This window comes from Typopeltis vanoorti, chromosome 5 (assembly GCF_054136105.1).
Source record: "Typopeltis vanoorti isolate ZY-2024b chromosome 5, IOZ_Tvanoo_1.0, whole genome shotgun sequence".
Taxonomy (NCBI): Eukaryota; Metazoa; Arthropoda; class Arachnida; order Uropygi; family Thelyphonidae; genus Typopeltis; species Typopeltis vanoorti.
In genome coordinates this window covers 86553680-86575936 of record NC_143553.1, presented here as the reverse complement: position 1 = coordinate 86575936, position 22257 = coordinate 86553680, and the positions used below count along the sequence as shown (strand labels likewise).

The 22257-nt window shown below is 36.0% G+C and overlaps 1 protein-coding gene across 3 annotated transcripts in view; it reads left to right on the top strand.

Annotated features, from left to right (window-relative positions):
• The window catches only part of LOC150106615 (metabotropic glutamate receptor-like), a 280429-nt gene extending 275025 nt beyond the window's left edge, over nt 1-5404 (top strand). For all 3 annotated transcript variants that reach the window (XM_090392577.1, XM_090392576.1, XM_090392578.1), the window contains one exon: nt 3670-5404. In XM_090392577.1, the coding sequence (XP_090248703.1) occupies nt 3670-4947 (1278 nt within the window). In that variant the 3' untranslated portion in view covers nt 4948-5404. The remainder of the gene's footprint in view (nt 1-3669) is intronic.
• Nucleotides 5405-22257: the final 16853 nt, after the last annotated feature.

The window sequence follows — 22257 nt, the reverse complement described above, 5'->3', positions numbered from 1 at the left end:
TATAGAAGATTAGTTTCATGTGTGGACAAGAAGATAAGAAGAATCTGTTCACATTTTGTTTGAACAGCTATAGATTATATTCTTTCAGCAAGGCTGTTCCACAAAACAGAAGTAGATGGAATGAAAGAGGAGACAGTGAAGTTGGTTTAGTGAGTTTCAAGATGGATTGTAAAAGGGTATTGGTTAGCAGTAACTCTTGTTCTCATGATTTTGGAGGAAAGTAGAGGTATAATTAGTGGCCAATTCAGCAGAGCATTGCCCATTAAATTATCTGTAGAAGAGAGACAATGCAGAAACTGAATATCTGTGGGAGAGGAATCATTAATTATCCAGATTGCCCTCTTCTGGATAGAACTGAGCAATTTTAGAGAAGATTTTGGTGCACCTGCCCCCAAATATGGGAGCAATATTCCATGATTAGACAGATTTGAGGAAACTATATCAGGAACATGTCCCTATGGCCTTCCACCAGAAAGATATCATGAGAATCTCGAATAATATTGGCACCAAAAAGGTTTCTGGTCCTGATGGATCAAATAGTACTGATAGTATCCCCAATAGTACTGTAGAAATGCTTCTGAATTAACATTTGTCCTTTGTCTCTATATCTAACATTTAATCCCCCCACATTATGGTAAGCCATATTCATCTTTAAAAAAATATTAAAAGAGTCTATCAAACTACTGACTTATCGCTCTCACCTGGAGAAATGCCAGTAATTGGTTTGTGAATTTTCTCTTGAGTTGTTCACTACATATAATGGTGGATGACATTCTCTCTTCAGATTTCTCTAGTAATTCAGATGTTTCTGTTATATCTCCCATCCTCTCCATAGTTTGCCTATCATAGCACTCTCCATTCTTCCTACCTATGACAGACCTTTCAGTGCTCAAACATTCCACACTTCAAGATCCTCTACAACCAGTACTCTAAACACTTATATCCAAAGCTTAGTTCTGTATTTCCTTCTCATTAAAGAAAAAAAAAAAGTTCTTCTTCCTCCTTTACCTTTTGATAACAGTCAGAGCCAGATCCATTTCTTGGATTGACACTTATCTCTTGTCTTTTTGGGCACAAACACATCTATATCCTCAGTAATTGGTTTGATGGCCCTGCTCTCTCTCTCTCTCTCTCTCTCTCTCACACACACACACAAACTCTTTTCAACAGATACCTTCATGGGTGATATTCAGCACAACTGGCAAACTAGCATCAACATCAATTTCCTCACTTCTGTTAAGCCTGCAGTAACATGAACATCTATACTTACCATTGAATGCCAGTGCCACTCATCTGTCAGTCTATTTTTTTTTTTTTTTAGTCCATACACGAGAGGTTGGTTAATCAACCTGTAGCACATTAGTACCATGTATGGGTAATGGATTGGGAAAGGAGAAACCTGTTTACATTTGATTTAAAAGTCAGTATATTGTATTCTTTGGGAAACACATAAAGGAGAAAACTGCTCCACAATACAGGAGGAGGAAAAGAAACTTGTATTTTTGAGTGGCAGCTGCATACGTTGCATTGGACTTAGTATTGAGTGGGGGAAATATTGATACTATTTCATATGAACATTTGCCATGGAAATATTTATAGAATACACATATTGCAGAAACCAAATGCCTGTGCAAAAGTGAGAGGAGTGAGTTGTAAGAGATGGGTTATTAATCAATCTAATTGCCCTCTTTTGTATTGAGTCAAGCATTTCAAGGGAGTTTTTAAAGACCCATACCCTAAATGTGAGAGCAGTATTCAATAGCTGGGCAGATTTATGATTTGTATAAGGTTAACAGTTGTTCAGTGGTGAAGTAATATCTTGAGCAAAAGAGAAATCCTAGTTTATTTTGAAACCTCTGTTCTCTAGATCAGTCTTCTCAGGATATTCACCAGAGACTACAGCCACCAGCTCTTTAAAAAGAAGATCAATAGATTTCTTCTCTCTTAACTCTTAACCTGTACACATCAATTTGTTATAGGTTTTGCAGCATCTCAAGTATGGCAACAAGCTAAAGAGGAGAGAAAAGTCATTTGATTCGTTTTTAACTAATTGATTATTTCCAACCCCTAAACAACTCCATATCTTCTTTTTTTTTATAGGCTCAATGATGTTCTAGCCAAGGGAAATCCCTTGGCTAGAACATCATTGAGCCTATGCATAAAAGCTTCTTATATATATAAGAAGTATTTGGTTTCTTATATACCCAGTTTTGGTAATGATAAGACAGGCAATCCTATGTTCATAATTAGCAATGTCCACATGTATTTTATTGCTAGTCTGTCTGTTTTGTAGGAGAAACCTGACACTTCCATATAAGATTGGCTAAATTGACCATATAATTATTCATTTATCATGAAAGCATACACATTGTATTTTAGAAGTTTCTGTTGGAAAAAATCCCTGAATAGGCAATAGCTAAGACAGTTAAATTTGGTATACAGTTTCCTCTTATTCCTATATGATAGAAGGAAACTTCTGTCTCTTACTTTAAGGCTTTACCTAAATGTTAATAGCTAATATTATTAATTTTGGAGAGAAACAATGCTTTAGTTATTTCTCTCTCAGGTACCCAGACATTTCCTTTAAGATTTTATCTGAATGGTAGGAGCTAGGATGACCATATTTGGTATACAGTTTATCTCTTATCATGAAACTCTTATCATAGCTTAATGCAAATTAATGTTTGGTTGGGTCCTCTTTTCCTGAGAGCCCAAATAATCTTTAACAGATGCTATTGAAATAGTAAGAATTTGGGTACCAAAATTTAATTATAGCTTTTTCTTATTCTGCCTTAAAGCAATATAAGGATTGTTAGAGTTTGACATGTCTCAGAAACTATAAAGTAGCAATAACCAGACCCATGAAATTTAATAAAACTTATCAATATAAGGATCATTGTATCTTTTCAGTTTTTTGGGATTTTGCACTAGCTTTTTGCCTAAAGATAGGATTAGCAAGTTCAATATTCACTTTCCTCTTTTTGTAACTTTAAGTGCTATAGGATTTGATAGAAAGATTCTCTAAAATCTCAAGCCTTTTCACTTATGACCATAAATTTCACTGATGTAAATGCATTACTGATTTGAGTTTAAGCATCTTCTTAAAATGGCACGAGTTCGTTTAAAAACAGATTAATTTGGTTCATCTGTTGATTCAGCCCATTTTCACACTTTTCTTGCTACATCAAGACTGAGAACTGGAAAAATCCATTAAACTACAAATTTTTTAAGTACGCATTCACTAATGTGTAGATTATTCTTTCTTTCAGATATAATGTAAGCCAAAGATATGACTATGTTAAAAAATATTTAATTGAATTAAAGACTCAAACAGCACATAAAAAATCACATACACATACACTTATTTTCTATTTGTTACTAATTTATTCACTTATTGAAATCATTTTATTATGCCCATCACATAATGCATGTGCCTAGCAGATCACACTTCAAGACTTTTTTTTTTAGCTTGTCTTGTATGCACTAATTTCAGTCATTTTACTAGTATTTTTTTAAATCTCTGATAATATTATTAGTTTAATTGGCAAAATATGAAATAATCATTAAAGTTAATTTTGTTTTCTTTTAATATGTTGTAAATTCTGTTAACCTTGATTTTTAATTTATTCACATATTCATATACCTCATGATATAATTTTCATTTTTTAGGTTGGATGGTTCAGTGAGGAAAGTGGACTTACATTAGACCACATAGTACTCTCTGCTACCAGTTTCTTTAAAGCCGACATTGATGTCACATTAGGTCCATCATACAGAAATCAGTATTCACCAGCATCTTCAAATTTCCGTTCTATTTCCTTAACAAGTCACCAGGAACCTGAAACAGATGCAGGAAGTCTACCAGCTCCTCCACCACCACCTTTGTCTTCTATTCATATTTCCAGTGGTTCTTCATTTAGGGTTTCTTCAAAGGAACCTGATATTATATCATCAGTAGCATCAGATCATGTGACAGCTGTTCAACATACAAGTTTATCACACTGGTTAGGTAAACCATGGGCACTAACCATTTTGGGAATTAGTGGGTTTGGTGTTTTAGCTACACTCTATATCTTGGTATTTCTATTAGTGAAAGCTTGTGAAGGCGCATTGAGAAAGGGTAATTCTGCCCTTACAGCTCTCCAGCTGATGTCTCTACTTGCTCTCTATGGTGCTGCTATTTTGTTTACATGGAAACCATCAGCAAAAGTTTGTGGATTACAACGATTGGTTCCCAATATAGCATATGCATTCTCTTATGGTTGCTTGTTACTCAGAGGAATGAATCTGAGGTCACAGAGTTCCCTAGGATTAGGCGGTGCTGTGAGCAGATTTAATCAGTTTCTTACATTGATGTTCATTGTAGGAATTCAAGTGGCTCTGGAAATTCAGTGGTGGCTTCTACATCCCCCAAGAATTCAGGAGAAGTCTCAGGAATGTCTCACCACCAAAGAAGACATACTTTTATCACAAGCATACATAGTAGGCCTGCTGATTCTCACTGTAGCTGTATCTTTCACAGTACGAAAAATACCCTACACCCTTAGGGAGGGACGATGCTTACTTGCCACTGGACTCACTTGTTTTGGGTTCTTTATTGCATGGGGTGTTGCTTGCTGGCTACTACCAGATGCTACTAGCCGAAATATTGCTGCGCCTATAGCTTTAATTATTACAGCTTTAGTCATATTGATAGGAGTTTTTGGCCCACAATTGTATATGATCCATAAATATGGTGGTTTCCCTCATAAACCTCTCTCATATGCAGATTCCTTATCAACAGTATTTTCAATGTTTAAGGATGCTGATAATGCATCAGGTGGTAGTACTACAACCACACAAAGAGGGAAAAAATCTGCAAAAACACTGGATACGCCATTTCGAGAAGAAATTGTGGAAGGTACTCGTAATCCATTATACAGTGAGTTTCAATCTGCCTATCCTTAACTTATGAGATGGTTTTTATTTTATTTTTTGCAGTGAACAAGACAGTTTCATTGATGTCAGATGTGTAAAGCTGGTCTCATTATTCCATGCTTTCTTCATAGCTGTTTAGATCAAAATATAAGTGAGATTATGGCAGATATGCATTAGAGGACTTTATTTGTTGCATAGAAGAAAGCTGATAAGAGTTCTTCATTGTTGCCAATCTGAAATAAATTTCATCTCAACAAGCTGCTCTTCTCAAGAGAAGAGCTCTATGTACCCAATTATTCATTATGGTGCAATGAACCCAGAACCCCCCCCCCCCCTTCTCTCTCTGCCACATGCTGCAGCAAGGTACTGCCAAAGGATGAGTGTTAAATCAAATCAGCATAATTTAGGTGTTATAGAAAGCTTAGGTGTTAATAACTAAAGAACGTGGTATGCATTATTTGTTATACATAAACAGTGCAAAGTGGAATTATAGAAAAGTTAAGCTTCTTCTGTTTACTTTGGTTTAGGACTCAGTTTATCAAGCGATATCTAATGAATGAATGAAGCTTTAGTTGGCCAACACGATAAATTACAAAGAAACTGAATACAGGAAAGGTGAGACAAGTGTATTGGAAAACACTTTTCAAGCAATTTGCTGTATTTGTAAATTTAAACCATGTTTAATAAAAATCTTTCTATAAAGAAAGATAACTTGTGTTCATTTGTGTTAACATTTTTCACTTGCAATATTTCAATTTAAAATATATAAATCAGTTAAATGCAAGAAATGCTGAAGTAAATTCAAGGGTGAGTGAAAACTTCACTAAGGCTAAATTTACATAATATTCTATAGTGGCAGCATATAGAAAGATATATTTAGTTTTGATTGACTCTGACCATTGAGAAGAGCACTTAAGTTGTGCTAATTAATTACAAAACTGTGATACAGTTTTGCCATGTGTGCTAGTGAAATATATATGTAGAGCCTTATTTATTGGCACAGTTCCACAAAGACTATGTATAATCTACAGTAATGGTTGATACAGTCAACTCTCATAATAGAAAACTTGTGGAGGACCACAAGAATATTTTGTTACAATGGATAATTTGCTATAGTGAATTTTCTTTAATAGCATTGGGAGTAAACAAACTTGCACTACCTGTAGCTGATCCTACAGGTAGTGCAAGACCAAGGTAACTCGTGGTAAAGGTGGCATAAGCTCTGATCACTAATCTTAATATTTACCCTTAATGCCAAAACACATCTCCAAGAAGGGGATGCATGATGTTTTGTATTAAAGGCAAGAGGCCACTACCCAGACCGGTTTCGACCTTTATTGAGGTCTCGTCAGTGACCTAGGGGCTAGGCTCGAAATACCAAGATTTAGTAATACAGAGCTTATAAGTATTTTACCAGAACAAGTTGCCATAAGGTGTTTTAACCTTATTAAATAAAAATCTCTGGAGGAGATATAAATGTGGAAGGTATTTTACCTTGGGTATAATAATAATCCATCTCTATTCCTGTCAGGATGTCATCCTCATCTAACCAATATATATATACAGGGTGTTCGGGATAAATTTGACAGTTTCGTAAGGAAAAAGAAAATCTTCTTTGTATCTATTAAATTTAATGAATTGACAAAAAAACATTACAGGCAGAGTTAATTACAATACTATCAACAAGATTTACTCAAAATAACCACCATTAGCATCGATCACAGCTTCAATTCTGCTTCGGAACCTCGAACAAGCTGATGCTACAGTCTCCCTGGGAAGGGCTGCAAAAACTGTTTTAATTTTATCCATTAACTGGGCTTTTGTATTACTGGAAGTGCGATTGGTGTCTTTTTCAACTGCGCCCCATACCAAATAATCCATGGGGTTAAGGTCTGGGGAGTTTGGAGGCCAAACATTTGGACTGGTGAAGTCGTAGAAATTTTCAGACAACCATTTTTGACTTTTCCCAGAGGTGTGGCAAGGGGCCGAATCCTGCTGCCATACATACGGCCTACCATTGGCTACCCTTGTTATCCAGGGCTTGACTACAGTTAGCAACTCCACGAACAAAGCCCGAATTCCAATGCCAGGGTTCTTCAACACCTGTTCCTGCAGATTTGCGAGGAATTCTGCTGTACGAACGCAATCAGATCGTCTGCTAGGGATCTTTCTTCTTGCTACATCCTCGTAGTCACCATTGCAAGTCTCTAGTTCATGCCTGATTGTTTTTACTGTATTCAGGGAGCATTGGGCAGCAGTCGTAATATCCTTATTTTGATGGCGGGCACGAATCATCATGATACAAGTTATTCTCTTCCATGATTCAGGTGGGTTCCAGCTATCCATCCTTTCTGACATCTTGTATATGAATGAAGAAGGGTCCAAACTTTTAAATGAAGAGAAGTGTGTGTTAATACATGTAACTTACGGAAAAATATAATTAATTATAAATATGTCAAATTTATCCCAAACACCCTGTATATGTCATCTCTGGCATGCAGCACTTCTTTGAATGGTTTTCTGATTGTTTTACATTCTTTGTTTAACTAACTAGCTGGCCACAGTGGCTGTACCATGTTATGCATCAAATTTATACTGTTTTAATGGCATCTCAACAGTACTTGAATGGTACATTGCACATCCATGATGTGCATTTAGATGTCAGTCAAAACATCCATGTTTTGACTGACATCTAAACACATCTTGGCCATTAGGATGGTTAAGCCAGCTTGTACAAGGAGTTTCTGCAAGGTAACACTTTTTTTTTTTCTTGAGGATGTTTAATAATAGGAAGTTGAAATTGTACACCAAGAAATAAGTGAACATGCATTACTTCTCCAAAAAAGTCTTCAAATTTATTGATGCACTTGTCCCAACAATAGATCAGTTTATCAGTACCAGTACTGAAGAAGTTTGTGTCCACAACCAGTAACCAACATCAAACCTCCTGATGAACTTCATCTGTAAGGTTTGATGCCACATCCCCTTTCCAGCCCAAACTTGAGCTGGAAAAGGGATGTGGCAGAGTTTTCCAGCAGTGTTGTGTACCAAAATCATTTTACTTGTCAGGAGTCCTAATTGTTTGTGTCGAAAGTTGGCTTTCAGTTTGTCCTGCATTGATTGTTTCTCCCTTGGCAAGAGGTTCACCATCAGAACACCTTGGTGACCCCAGAACACTGTAGCTATGACTTTTTGGATAGTGGGAACAGTTTAAATTTTTTGCACGCAGGAGATTGTGGATGTTTCCAGGTCATAGAGTCTTCTTTGCTCTCCTGGGTAAAGTTATGAGCCCACATTTCATCTCCTGTGACTAGGCAAGCAAGAAAATCCTCACCTTTGTCACTGTATCACAACAGATTCTCCAGAAACATCCCCCTGTGTGTTGCCTTGTGCTCCTCTGACAATTGTCAGGGCACCTAGCAGGAGTACACCTTTCAAAAGCCAAGGGCATTGCAAACAATTTCTTAAACAGTGTACTTACTCAAGTTCACCACTTGTGCAATTTCACACAGCTTCACTCCCCAGTCTTCAAGATTAATTCCTTAATGCACGAAATATTGTTTTCTCTCTTGCTCAATGAAGACCTGTCTGCTCAGTGTCTATCTTCAATGTCATTATAGCCCACTTGAAATTACACCAAAAACACACCTGCTTCTTTGACATCACATTTTTGCCACACAGCAACCAGTTCATGGTGAATGTCACTTGGTGGAGCTTGCAAAAATCAAGTAACTTCATGGACACCTGTTTTGGATCATGCTTGCATGGTAGCCACCATCTTACAACTGGAATTAAATGTGAGGCAACAGTAGCTCCACACTGCAATGGTGGTCTTTTTGAATGTTATTTATGTGTCTGTCTGTCCACCATGTTTTATCTCATTCCCTTTCACCATTATTAAGAAACAAAAAATGTTTATCTTACTTTATGGGAAACCCCTCCCCCTCATAGTTCCTTGTATCACTGAAGATGAATTCAGTTATTCTTTCCAAAATATTTGATGTTGATGTAATCAATAAATAATAATTTGCTGGATTTACATGCTTCTATTTTTTGCTCAAACTACAAAACTTAAGTTATCCTTAAAAGTTCACCTCTTGCAATGTGCTTCCGATCTTTGGGACTCTTTAACCATCATCATATTTCAATACAGTATGAACATTATGGTTCCATACTCAAAGTATAAAATAACCTTTCACCTAGCAACATTAAAACATTAACCTTTACCCATTAACCAGTCTGAGTGGCTGAATGGATAGCATCACAGCATGAATGCTTCTGAATGTCATCAGGCAGTAGGTGATTTTTGTCATCTAGTATGAGACTGTCACTCTTTTTGGAAGTCTAACATGGCTTGAAAAGTACCATGTTTTATCATGTTTTTTTTATCTAGAGAAGGATTTCTATATTTCCTAATCATTAGAAAATATGGAAATCCTAAGATGTATGATTGGTTTACAATCTTCTGGGTGTGTGATTCACATAAAAAATAAAAAAAAAGTCTCAACTATAATCAATTTAAATACTCTTGAAGGATTTCATTCCTTATATCTCTCCCTACTTTGCATCATCAACAAAACTGAATATTAATTGTCAAACCATACCACAAATATATGAATTATGAAATATTTTGTTACAGATAACAATTCTGCTGGATATGCTGTATTACTGCATAATATTAACTACAAGATGACTGCCAGAAATATACTTATCAAGCAAGAATACTGGTGCAGCAGATTTTTACTATTTGCATTTAGATTATTTTAATAGGATTATCCAATTAAATGTGATCTATACCTTCATCCATGACTGTCCAAGGTATCCTTAGATTACCTAACTCTTATTCCTAGATAAGGTGATTAGTCCTGTGCCTATAGTAATTTTGTCTGTAAATTGCATGTGTTCTTCTTGCTAGTTTGCCTACATGCAGAATGAACAACCCTGCCATCTCCATATGAGACGACTAACTTACCTTCATGTGGAAAGTCCTGATAAAAGTTCTTTGCATCCTAGATGGGATTTAAACCTAGATCTTTTCAGCTAAAGAGCATCATTAAAACTGACTGAGCTATGGAGGCTCAGGGCAATCCATATATATTGGATGAAATATATCAATTTATTCTTTGTTATCCATGTTATCCAAATGTTATTTCAATTGACACTTGACATTTAAATATTTACTCTTACTCCTTTAGATGGTATGGTGGTTAATTATATATGGTGCATTTGTGCAATACACTATTATATGACTGCATTTATACAACACTGCCAATATCTCCCCTTCTTCCTCTTTAGTGTTATAAATCTATTTTAATTCATAAATAGCCATTACTCTTTAGTAATTACAGTAGAAATTTTATTTTTGTTTTAGTGGTTTGTTTGTTATATATTAGCTGAGCAGATAGTCTCTCTGCTCCCCAACAGGCTGTAAGTTCAAATCTCATCATAGACATGAATCTTTGTAATTTCCTTTAAGTTGTAGATGATTTTCATCATCCAGTGTAACACCATTACCTTTATTTGAGGCCTGAAGTGAGTTAAATGTTCCGTGTTTCATCTCTTGAACAATATTTCCAGATTATTCCACATGGTGCTAATGTACTATAGGTTTGTCACTTTTCACTAACTCTAAAAGATATATATATAAAGTATTCTTTTAAATTATGGAAATATATTGCAAAATGTACTAGACTAAATTAAAAATGCCAAAAAATTATATTGTTTAATCCTTTATCCAAGTGTCAGCAAACAAAGTTTGCTCATGAAGTTTCTTCATGACTTAGCTACTTATATATAGAGACTAGTGACTTCACATTAATTGTCTTAGTGTCCCATAATGCAAAGCATATCCTTTTAGGTGTGTATAATGTTATGCATTATGAGAAGAGCCACTCTCCTGACCAATTTCAACCTTTATTGAAGTATCGTTAAGATGCAGGGGATACCTCTTTCCAAATACAGTGATTTCAATGCGTGTGTTGAGGCTTAAGTGCTGTGAAGAATTCATGTTAGAGGTTTAATGGAATATTAACAGCACTGAGAAAGGATTAAAACTAATTTTAATACTTCCAATATTTCGTCTCCATCACAGAGACATCTTCGGGGATTACAAAAACTTTTTGTAACAACACACACAAATACAATACAAAGTGAAACTAAAGTCCTATCTAGGTGGTGCACCCTCTATGGGCATTTGCAGGTGGCCTGGGATGTAAAGAGGGATCTCTGATAATTAAAGTTTCCCAAATTTTGGGAAGTTTAATGCAACCGTATTTGTTTAAATTAGGTTGATTCCTGAGTGCAGATGCAGATTCAAAGAATGGTCTTTCTTTTTTGAATTTACTATGGTGGAGCATAGTAGTTTTTTTCCAGGAGATTCTGTGGGATGTATCCAAAACATGGTCTGCAAGGCCAGACTGACCATAATCGTATTTTCAGATGTAAAAACTGCATTCTTCTAACCGGATGTCCGAAGTAGGCAAGTTTACAGGAACAAGGTACTCTATATACACCAGGTACTGAAAGAGGAGGGAGCTGGTCTTTAGCGGAGCGGATAAGGGTAGCAAGTTTACGGTACATCTAACGTGGAATCTGGCACTTAGCTCCAGAAACAGCCAATAACATCAGGCTTGACGTAGCTAACATTCTCTCCTGTTCGTCACCTTCTAAAGTTAATTTATCTTCCAGTCAACTCTCTCTGCACTCAAAAAATTATGGAAAGAAAAAAAAAGTATTGTCATCACCAGAGCTGATAAGGGTAATGCCACTGTTGTTCTCAATGCCTCAGAATATAATCAGAAAATGGATATTATTCTCCGTGATCGCGCTACCTACATACCACTGGAACACCATCCCACAAAAACTCAAGTTAAAAAACTTACTTAAAAATGTTTCTTCCTGTGACATTACCAAAAAACTCAAACCATTCTGTTATCGTCCCTCGTCCCCCCCCCCCCCAGATATACGGTTTACCCAAAATCCACAAACCTAATTCTCCCCTAAGACCTATAGTAGATGCCACCAATGTACCTTGCTACAAATTATCTAAGCAGCTAGCTTAGATAATTTCTTTGAAACTCTTTGAAACCCCTCACTGGTCTTACCTCATCTTATGTAAAAAACTCAACCCATTTTAAAAACTTAATTGAAAATCTTACTTTAAATAATACAGATATATTATTCAGCTTTGACATCATCTCTTTGTTTACATCATTTCTTTTGACACCTTAGCACTCTTAAAAAACGTTTTTCCTTCTGATATCTTAGAGCTCTTTTCCTTTACCATCAACTTTGGTTATTTCTCTTGGAAGAACAAAATCTACAGACAGATAGAGGGAACTGCCATGGGTTTCCCCCCCCACCCTCTTGCCAATTCTTGCATGGAAAATTTTGAAAAATGAGCCATTGACTCTTCCCCCCCCCCTATAAAACCTTCTATCTGGCTAAGATATGTAGATGATGTGTTCTCTATTTGGCCTCATGGCCCAGACACATTAGATTCCTTCCTCAGTCACCTCAATAGTCTAGATCCAAGAATCCAGTTTACAATGGAAAAGGAAAATAACAATAGTTTACCCTTCCTAGACACCTTAGTAACACGCCTTCCTAATGGTAACCTTTCTTTCTCTGTATATAGAATACCTACTCATACAGGTAGATACATTCACAAACTCTCCCCTCCCAGCAATATGGCATTATTAAAACTCTGACCAATAGGGCCCACAATCTTTGTTCCAGTAAAACTGCCCTGTCAACCGAACTCAAACACATACACAACACCTTCCTTTCCAATGGCTATAATGACTACAAAATTAAAAAAATAATCAAGTCCTTCCCCATTCCCTGACCATCTCTTCAGAAGGACTTCAGAAATGCCATCACTATTCCTTACATCCGTGGTACTTCAGAAAAAATAGCCAGATCATTAAAAAAGTACAACCTCCATACAGCTTTTAAGCCCCACCATAAACTTGCTACCTTTATCTGCTCCACTAAAGACCAGCTCCCTCCTCTTTCAGTGCCTATATCAGTGTATATAGAGTACCTTGTTCCTGTAAACTTGTCTACTTCGGACAAACAGGCAGGTCAGCATCCATCCAGTTAGAAGAACACGGTTCTTACATCTGCAAACACGATTATGGTCAGTCTGGCCTTGCAGACCATGTTTTGGATACATCCCACAGAATCTCCTGGAAAAAAACTACCATGCTCCACCATAGTAAATTCAAAAAAGAAAGACTATTCTTTGAATCTGCATCTGCACTCAGGAATCAACCTAATTTAAACAAATACGGTTGCATTAAACTTCCCAAATTTTGGGAAACTTTAATTATCAGAGATCCCTCTTTACATCCCAGGCCACCTGCAAATGCCCATAGAGGGTGCACCACCTAGATAGGACTTTAGCTTCACTTTGTATTGTATTTGTGTGTGTGTTGTTACAAAAAGTTTTTGTAATCCCCAAAGATGTCTCTGTGATGGAGACGAAATATTGGAAGTATTAAAATTAGTTTTAATCCTTTCTCAGTGCTGTTAATATTCCATTAAACCTCTAACATGAACAGTGATCTCACTGAGACCCAGAAGGATCTCTCATAAAATCATCAAATAAAATTCTCATCAGTAGCTCTACTCAGTGACAAGCAAAAACCTATCACCACAGAACCTCTCTCTATACCCTTCCCCCTCACCTCCCCCAGAATCAAGTCCAAAGACAAACATTATTAAAATGTCATCAGTGGGAGCTGGACCCAACCCAGAAAAGATACCAAGGTTGAAGTAATGCAGAAATCATATGTATCCCATATACAAGTTGTGAAAAGGTATAACATCTTATTATTAAAATACTTTGGATTAGAACTCAATAAAAGTCAAAAGCAGTAGCCTGTTTTGGGTCCATTGTTGTTTCATTTGTATGTAAATGATATTGGGAAGGGTTTGAATGGTGATATACAGGCAGTTTGCAGATGATGCAAAGCTGAGAAAAATTATGACTTCAATGGATGTTGTTGTAGCCTTGCAAGGGGACTTCAGTGGATTTTCTGAACGAGCAAATGAATGGAACTGACAGTTCAATGTAGCAAAATGTATGATTTTAAATTTTGGGAAGCACAGATGGGATGCACGGTATAAGATTGGTGAGGATATTTTAGAGGAGGTGGAGGAGATGTGGGATCTTGGAGTGTTGGTGGATAAAGATCTGAAATTTTACTAAAATTATAGGGGACAGCACAGATCATTATGGGAATACAAAATTAATAACGGAAAAACTCACGTAAAAATATTATTTAATAGTATATTTTCGCCTGTGTGTCACAGGCATCTTCAGTACATTTTAAGCTCAAATTAAACAATAACTGACAATTCAAAAAAGTGCCACATAAGTAGCTAGTGTAAGATAACTAAAAAAGGTCAATAAATTCAGTGGTTTTAAAACTTTTGCTATACGTTCACTAATGCCTTGTACATAAGGGATAGGAATGCGCATTATTTCTTCTGAATTTGAAGAGGAAGACATATTAAAACTACTCAAAGCTCTTTTAATGAAGGAATTCTTATATCCATTAGATAGAAAGGAAGAAGTAATATATTGCAGTTCTTTCTGTAATAGATCGTCTGAAGAACAAAAGGAGTGGGCACGATGAACCAGTGTTTTAATAGTTCCTGCCTTTTGACTGGGATGGTGATGAGATTCAGCATGGATATAATGGTCTGTATGAGTCTTCTTTCTATAGACTGAGAAATGTAGGTTACCATCTGGTTGGCGAAGAATTAGAAGATCCAAAAAGGCTAACTGCTTGTTTGATTCTACTTCTAGGGTAAACTGGATCCTTGGATGAAGTGCATTTAACTTAGTGAGAAACTGTTGAAGTTCATCAGAAGAGCCATTCCATATAGCAAAAATGTCATCGACATATCTGAACCAATGAGTAGGGCTGGGAGAAATGTTGTCAAAGATACGTTATTCAAAATGTTCCATAAAGAAGTTGGAGATAGCAGGAGAAAGAGAATTGCCCATTGCTGTTCCTTCAATTTGTTGATACAACTTATTTTTAAAGGAAAAATAACCAGAATGTATTACAAAATCAAATATTTTTATAATGTCTGAAGGAAATTCCTGTTGCAGTAATTCAATGCTGTCAGATAAAGGAACATTTGTAAATAAAGAAATATCTAAACTGATCATGATATCCAAAACGTCCAAATGAAGATCTGAAATTTTATTTTTGAAATCCCAAGTATTTTTTATATAAGTATCAGTTCTTCTAGTTGAATAAGTGAGATGTGATAAAAATTTTGAAATTTTGTAAGTGGGACAACCTATGCAATCTACAACTGGCCTCAACAGCATGCCTGGTTTATGAACTTTTGGAAGACCATACAATCTAGGTGGACGACCGAAGAAGGTTTTAAGTTTTTTCTTTTGATCTTCATTCCATGTAGATACATTATTTATAAGAGAATTAAGTTTCTTCAATTGACTCCCAGTAGGATCCGATGTTAGAGGCCTATAAGTTGAATAGTCACGGAGTAATAGAGACAATTTTCATGTTTCTTTATAAAGCCGTTCCATGAGAAACGGACTTTTGTGAAAGACTCTTGTCTTGTTCCAATGAACTCTATGTCTAGTGGAGATGGCATGCTCTGCAAGTCCAGACTGTTCAGGTTCAAGGTATTGAATATAAGACTGGTGTTCTTCTAGCTGAATAGAGGCAGATCTTCCTGTTTGTCTGAAATAAGATAATCCACAAGAGCAAGGAATCTGGTAAACACCTGGATAATTAAGATGTGGAAGCTTGTCCTTAGGAGAAGTGAGAAAAGTGAAGATTTTTCTGAATGGTCAAAAGGCAACAAAAATATTCAGTGGTTTTAAAACTTTTGCTATACGTTCATCATTATGGGAATGATGTGGAGAACACTGACGTGTAGGAGTAAGGATGCTGTGATTCCATTGTATAAAACTTTGATCAGACCACATATGGATTACTGTATGCAGATTTGGTCACCAGGTCTTCAAAAGGATGAAATGTTGGAACAGGTTCAGAGAAGATTGACCGAGGTAGTTTCTGGAATGTAAAGCATGAAGACAGATTGAGGGAATGCAAATTGCAGTCTAGTGGATAGAAGGATGGGGGCGGAGAATGATTGAGACATATAAGTTGGTAAGAGGTTATTATCAAATTAATGTAGATCAGAAGTATCATAGAATTAGTGGAAACAGGGGAAGAACAAGAGCCATCTGTGGAAGCTGTATAAGGAGGGTCTGAAGGGGTGAGGAGTGGATGTTTTGTGTTGGAGAGTTGTGGATGGTTGGAATGCATTGCCTTTGCCTGGAAGTCTGGAGACAGTGCATTCAAGTTGCAGTATGATAAACTGTGTGTGTGTGTGTGTGCATAATGGAGGACCTGTCATAATGAGTTACTGACTCTATGGAGGTCTAATAGTAATAATTTTAACAGACTTGCTGTGCGCTTTCTAAATTTGGCATAGTGATAGATCTGTAGTAAAAGATAAATCCTCTTTTCCTTTGCTATATGCATGGTACTGAAAGATGTACTTTTAAGTTTAAATTACTATTGATATCACAGAATATGCTTAGAGACTTAGGAATAGGAACTCTGTAGCACACCAATTTTTAAGATCTAGTGTGGATATTGAACTCATTTGTCTGCCTAAACTAACAGATCAATTTAATGTTCTAGAATAATGTGACTTTTAATGCATTTTACAGTTTTATTATTTTCAGCTAGCCATTGTGTTGCCCAGTGACTAGCACCTCTGCTCTGTAACTTACAGTTGTAGATTCAAATACAAAGCATGGGTAATCCATGAAGAATCTTGATTATGGAGAGTTACATAATCAAGGTTCCTTGATTATGTAACTCTTAGTCTGCATATGTGCTATAGGTTTACAACTTTTCATAGATGGGATTACCATAAGAATATGAACGTTGAATTCCTTCCCCCCCCCTCCTTTTTTTATATGCTGTACAGGCATACCCTGATTATATATGAGATGTTGGGGTCTAGACCACCATCGTATAGTGAATCATTGCCTTTTATTTTGTCATGCAGATAATGGTTTAATAACCTTTTTAAGCAGTTATTTTTTTGTGTTTAACTGGCATAACATTTATCTACATCTGTATGCAAATAAAAAAATGTAGAATAATTTTCACAAACAAAAAAAACACTAAATGGTAAGTCATCTATTCTATGCATATTTATCTGTAACAGGCATATCAGTTTAAAATACTTCTCGTCACTAAATCATGAAGAATTTTAGTAACTAAGTAATAAGTTTATTAGTCTTCCTTCTTTTGAATGTAAGCAACATTACTCTTACTTTGATATTTTCTACCATTATTAACAAACAGTTAAATAACAGTTATGTTATAAATGAATGTTATATATGATCAGAAATATGTCAAAAATAAATTATATGTAACTGTTAATGATGGAAATGATTACAAGGAGAGAACAATTTCGTCCGGTTTGGACCCATCAAACAAGTGCAAAGATAGACATGTATAAGGAATTAGAGAAGAACAAGGATTTGCAAGTTATCCAACTGTGTCATGCAGGTAGCTTATTATGTCTATACATGAATGCTAGGAGTATCAGAAACAAAGGGGGTAGAGTTTGTTGCCTTGGTCAATATGTTGGATCTCAGATTATAGGCATTAGTGAGAACTCACTATCAGAATGAGAAGTGTAAAGGGAACAGTATTTTTAGGAAGGATAGAAAGGATAGGATAGAAGAGGAGGGGGCATGCTGCTAATGATATTGGACGACTCGAATTCAGTTAGTGTTGAGACCTACAATTGTAATACTAGTAATATTAGTGGCAGTGAGATGTGAAGTGGAATCTAACAAGATCAAATACATAGTGGGGTGTTGTTACAGACCTAGTGGATCGGTTGCTAGTGATGAAGTAATGCATCAAAAAATAAAGATGGGCACAAAAAGAGTAATCATAATGGGGGGGGGGGGACTTTAATTATCCAAATATTGATTGGGTAATAGTAAAATCTCATGAGAAGAATGAAACTGAATTTATTGAGCTGTTCCGAGAGAACTTCCTCGACTAGCATGTGACAGAATGAACTCAAAGTCAAAGAGTGTTAGATTTGATTATAGTGTGAGAAGGTATTTCAGTTAAAGATGTGACCATTCTGCCTCTGGTTGGTGACAGTGATCTTGTGGTACTGACTTGGGAAGTGGCTAAGTTTATGAATGTTCCATTCAGAAAAAGTCATTCTGAACTACAAAGCAGGAAATTATGACCACCTGAGGGCTATGCTGGGTTCTGTGCCCTGATATCAGTTATTGGATGGGAAAGATATCGACAATGCATTTGTATAAAAAATACTGAAATAATGCAATATTAGAATGTGTCGTGACAGCTCGAAGAATAAATAGGGTAGGAGTCAAATGGATGAGTAATCTTATAAAGTAAAGTATGTGGAAGGAATATCATATGCATAAGGATAATGTCCATTATGAAAATTATAAGCAGCAGGCTAGTTTAGAATTTTTTTATGGCTAGTTTAGAATAGTCACAACTGTTGTATGGAAAGCAAAGCCTGAGTATGAAAAGAAACTGGCTCTGCGTGCCAAAGACAACCCACAAGAATTCTATCGATATGCTGCAAGTAAAAGAAAGCATACATACAGAAGAATAACTCTTCTGAATGCAGATCATGTGAGAGTGACAGATGCAGATGAGGTTGTTTAATTTTGCTAAAAGCTATCAATCTGGTGTATGCAACATTGAGTTCACTGGATGAAGAAACTCAAGTATATGAAGAGGAGGTATTAGAGCTGTTGTACAAACTGAAAAACAATTAAGCAATAAGGACTGATGGGATATCAGCATGGGTACTAAAAGAGTTGATCAACTGAACTGGCTATTACTTTGACCAGGCTATATAGTTTAAGTCTCAAAACAGGAATGATTCCATAGGACTTGGAAAGAATGTATGGTAATCTCATTGCACAAGGGTGGTACAAAGACTGATGTATCCAACTATCAACCAATCAATATCTCAGGAGTGGTGGAGAAGATTTTGGAAAAATTGGTTAGGCTTGCATTCAGAAATGGGTTGACAGAGAATCTCTACTTTGCAATCATATTTGTAAATTTAGGGACACAAAAACACACGTGTTGAACAGATTATTTTATTAATTACTAATAAAATAAAACTTGATGTTTCGACCCCTGTATCGAGATCATCATCAGAAGAAACAAGTGTATAAGGAACCAAGCTACATGCTCATGCCCCGTATACTAGTAAACTAAATCTACATAATTAATTAATCCTTTTCCCTAGCCTGACCTCTAGTGATAAAAAAAAAATAATAATAAAATAAAATAAAATCTTTAAAAAAAATATTATATAAAAAAAAATATATATAAATACAACTACAATAAACTGCCAAAGTCCTCATGTATTAATATTCTTCTGGATAGTTCTGATTGTTATAATATGATTTCTTTCAGTTGCTGTTGAATGTTAAAAACACTTCACCAGGTTGTCTTCTTGTAGTGGGATTTTTTTATGGCTAGTTTAGGTTGTTATACAGGTTGTAGATGGGTCCTCCACATTCTTGAAATGGTTAGGACATCATTTTTGTTGAGATTTGGGTTGTGTTTGAGCATTTCACATGACTCTTTAAATTTTCTCTCAAATCAGGTTTTGGTGCGGTGTAGGGACTTGGTATTTTTCAAATCAATTCTGTGGTATGTTTGGAGTGCGTGGTCAGAACGGCCGGTTTTACCAAAATGGAGGTATTTAATGTGTCGTTTGTGTTCATCTTGTTTGATTGGGATAGTTCGCCCTGTTTCCCCTATGTATGGTATGTTACATGTGCATTGTATTTTGTATACCCCTGGGAGGGCTAGGTGTGGAAGAGGATCTTTAGAACTGAGTAGGTGTCTTAACTTATTTGGGGGTTTAAAGGTGGTTTTAATGTTGTATTTGTGAAGTGTTCTGCCTATTTTTTCAGAAATGCCTCTAACATAAGGAATGGCAATAGCATTCTTGAAATCTTTTTTGTTCTTACTGGTATCTTTATGGAGGATCTTGTGAATAGTTTTCTTACTGTATCCATTTTTGATAAATGTTTGGTTGATGATCTTGTATTCCTGGTTTAGAGCCTGTTCATTAGAACGAATAGTTAAGGCTCTGTGTTTAAGGGTGCTTATTACACCTAGTTTTTGTGTTGGGTGGTGGTAAGAATTTTTGTGTGTATTGGCCTGTGTGTAGGTTTGCAGTAAACTGAAAAGGAGAGACAGCCAGAGGGAAGATGTGTGACAGGTGTGTCTAGGAAAGGAAGAGAGTTGTTTTTTTCCATTTCAATGGTGAATTGGATACATTTGTGTTGTTTATTTAGGTGGCTAAGGAATGTATTTAGAGCTTCGTGGCCGTGGGGCCAAATGGCGAAAATATTGTTGACGTATCTGAGCCAAATTTTGGGCTTTAGACATGCTGTCTCTAGAGCACGTTGCTCAAAGTCTTCCATATAAAAGTTAGCTATTGGGGGAGAAAGTGGTGAGCCCATGGCTGTACCTTCTTTTTGAAGGTAAAAATTGTTTTGCCACACGAAATATCTGTAGCGCAGCACGTGGGCAAAGAGGGCCGTGATGTCATGTGAAAATATGTTATGTAGGAGCAAGATCGTGTCATTGATTGGGACAATGGTGAAAAGGGAAGTTATGTCAAAGCTGACTAATAAATCTTGGTCGTTGAGTGTAATGTTTTTAATTTTATTAATGAAATGTTGTGTATTTTTTTATGTAGGAAGGGGACTGACCTACCAATTCCTTGAGTGTGGCAGCTAATTTTTTGGCTAGGTGATAATTTGGGTTGTCAATTCCTTCAACAATCGGACGAAGTGGTGTGCCTGGGTTGTGTATTTTTGGCAGGCCATAAATTCTGGGCGCACAGGCATACTGAGGTATTAATTTTTTTGTTGTTTCTTCGGGCCATGTGTGGACGGATTTGATTAATTCAGTTGTTTTCTTTTTGTTACGTTTTGTGGGGTTGTAGTTTACCATTTGGTAGGTGTTGTGGTCCGATATTAAATGGTTAATTTTTTCAATGTATGTTGTATGTTCTAAAAGGACAGTGGCATTGCCTTTATCTGCTTTTGTGATTATAATGGTGGTTCAGAAAGGCCGGTTTCTACCGGCCTTTCTGACCACGCACTCCAAACATACCACAGAATTGAATGGAAAAATACCAAGTTCCTACACCGTACCAAAACCTGGTTTGAGAGAAAATTTAAAGAGTCATGTGAAATGCTCAAACACAACCCAAATCTCAACAAAAATGATGGCCTAACCCTTTCAAGAATGTGGAGGACCCATCACAACCTAAACTAGCCATAAAAAAATCCCACTACAAGAAGACAACCTGGTGAAGTGTTTGTAACATTTAACAGCAACTGAAAAGAAATCATATTATAACAATCAGAACTATCCAGAAGAATATTAATACATAAGGACTTTAGCAGTTTATTGTAGCTGTATTTATATATTTATTTTTTTTATATATTATTTTTTATTTTTATTTTATTTATTTATTTATTATTATTTTTTTTTATCACTAGAGGTCAGGGGAAAAGGATTAATTAATTACGTAGATTTATTTTACCGGTATACAGGGCATGAGCATGTAGCTTGGTTCCTTATACACTTGTATTCTTCCAATGATGACCTCGATACAGGGGTCGAAACATCGAGTTTTATTAGTAATTAATAAAATAATCAGTTCAACACGTGTGTTTTTGTGTCCCTAAATTTACAACTATGAGTGCTGATCACAGTGTAACCTTTGTAGAAAGAATCTACTTTGCAATGAATAGCATGGGTTTATCATACTAAGGGTAGGTCATGTTTTAGCAACTTGCTCACATTCTATAATAATGTTACCATTGAGTTAGACAAGGGGAATGGATACACCATGATACTTTTGGATTTTGCTAAGGCTTTTGACAGAATACAGCATGGAAGATTTTTGCATAAATTGGAGAATATGCGTTTGGATTATAAAATATTAGCATGGATAAGAGGATAGCTGACTGACAGATATCAAAAAGTGGTATGCTACAAGGATCAGTCCTTGATCCACTGTTATTCAATTTGTACATTAATGATATTGGGAAGGATTTGATAGGTGACATATAGCTGTTTGCTGAGTATGCAAAGATAGGTAGGATAATCAGGAATGCTGCTGATATGCAGTTCTTGCAGAATGATTTGAATAGGGTGGAATTATGGGCATGGGAAAATGGATGTCAGTAAATGTGAAGTCATGTGCTTTGGCGTGATTAGA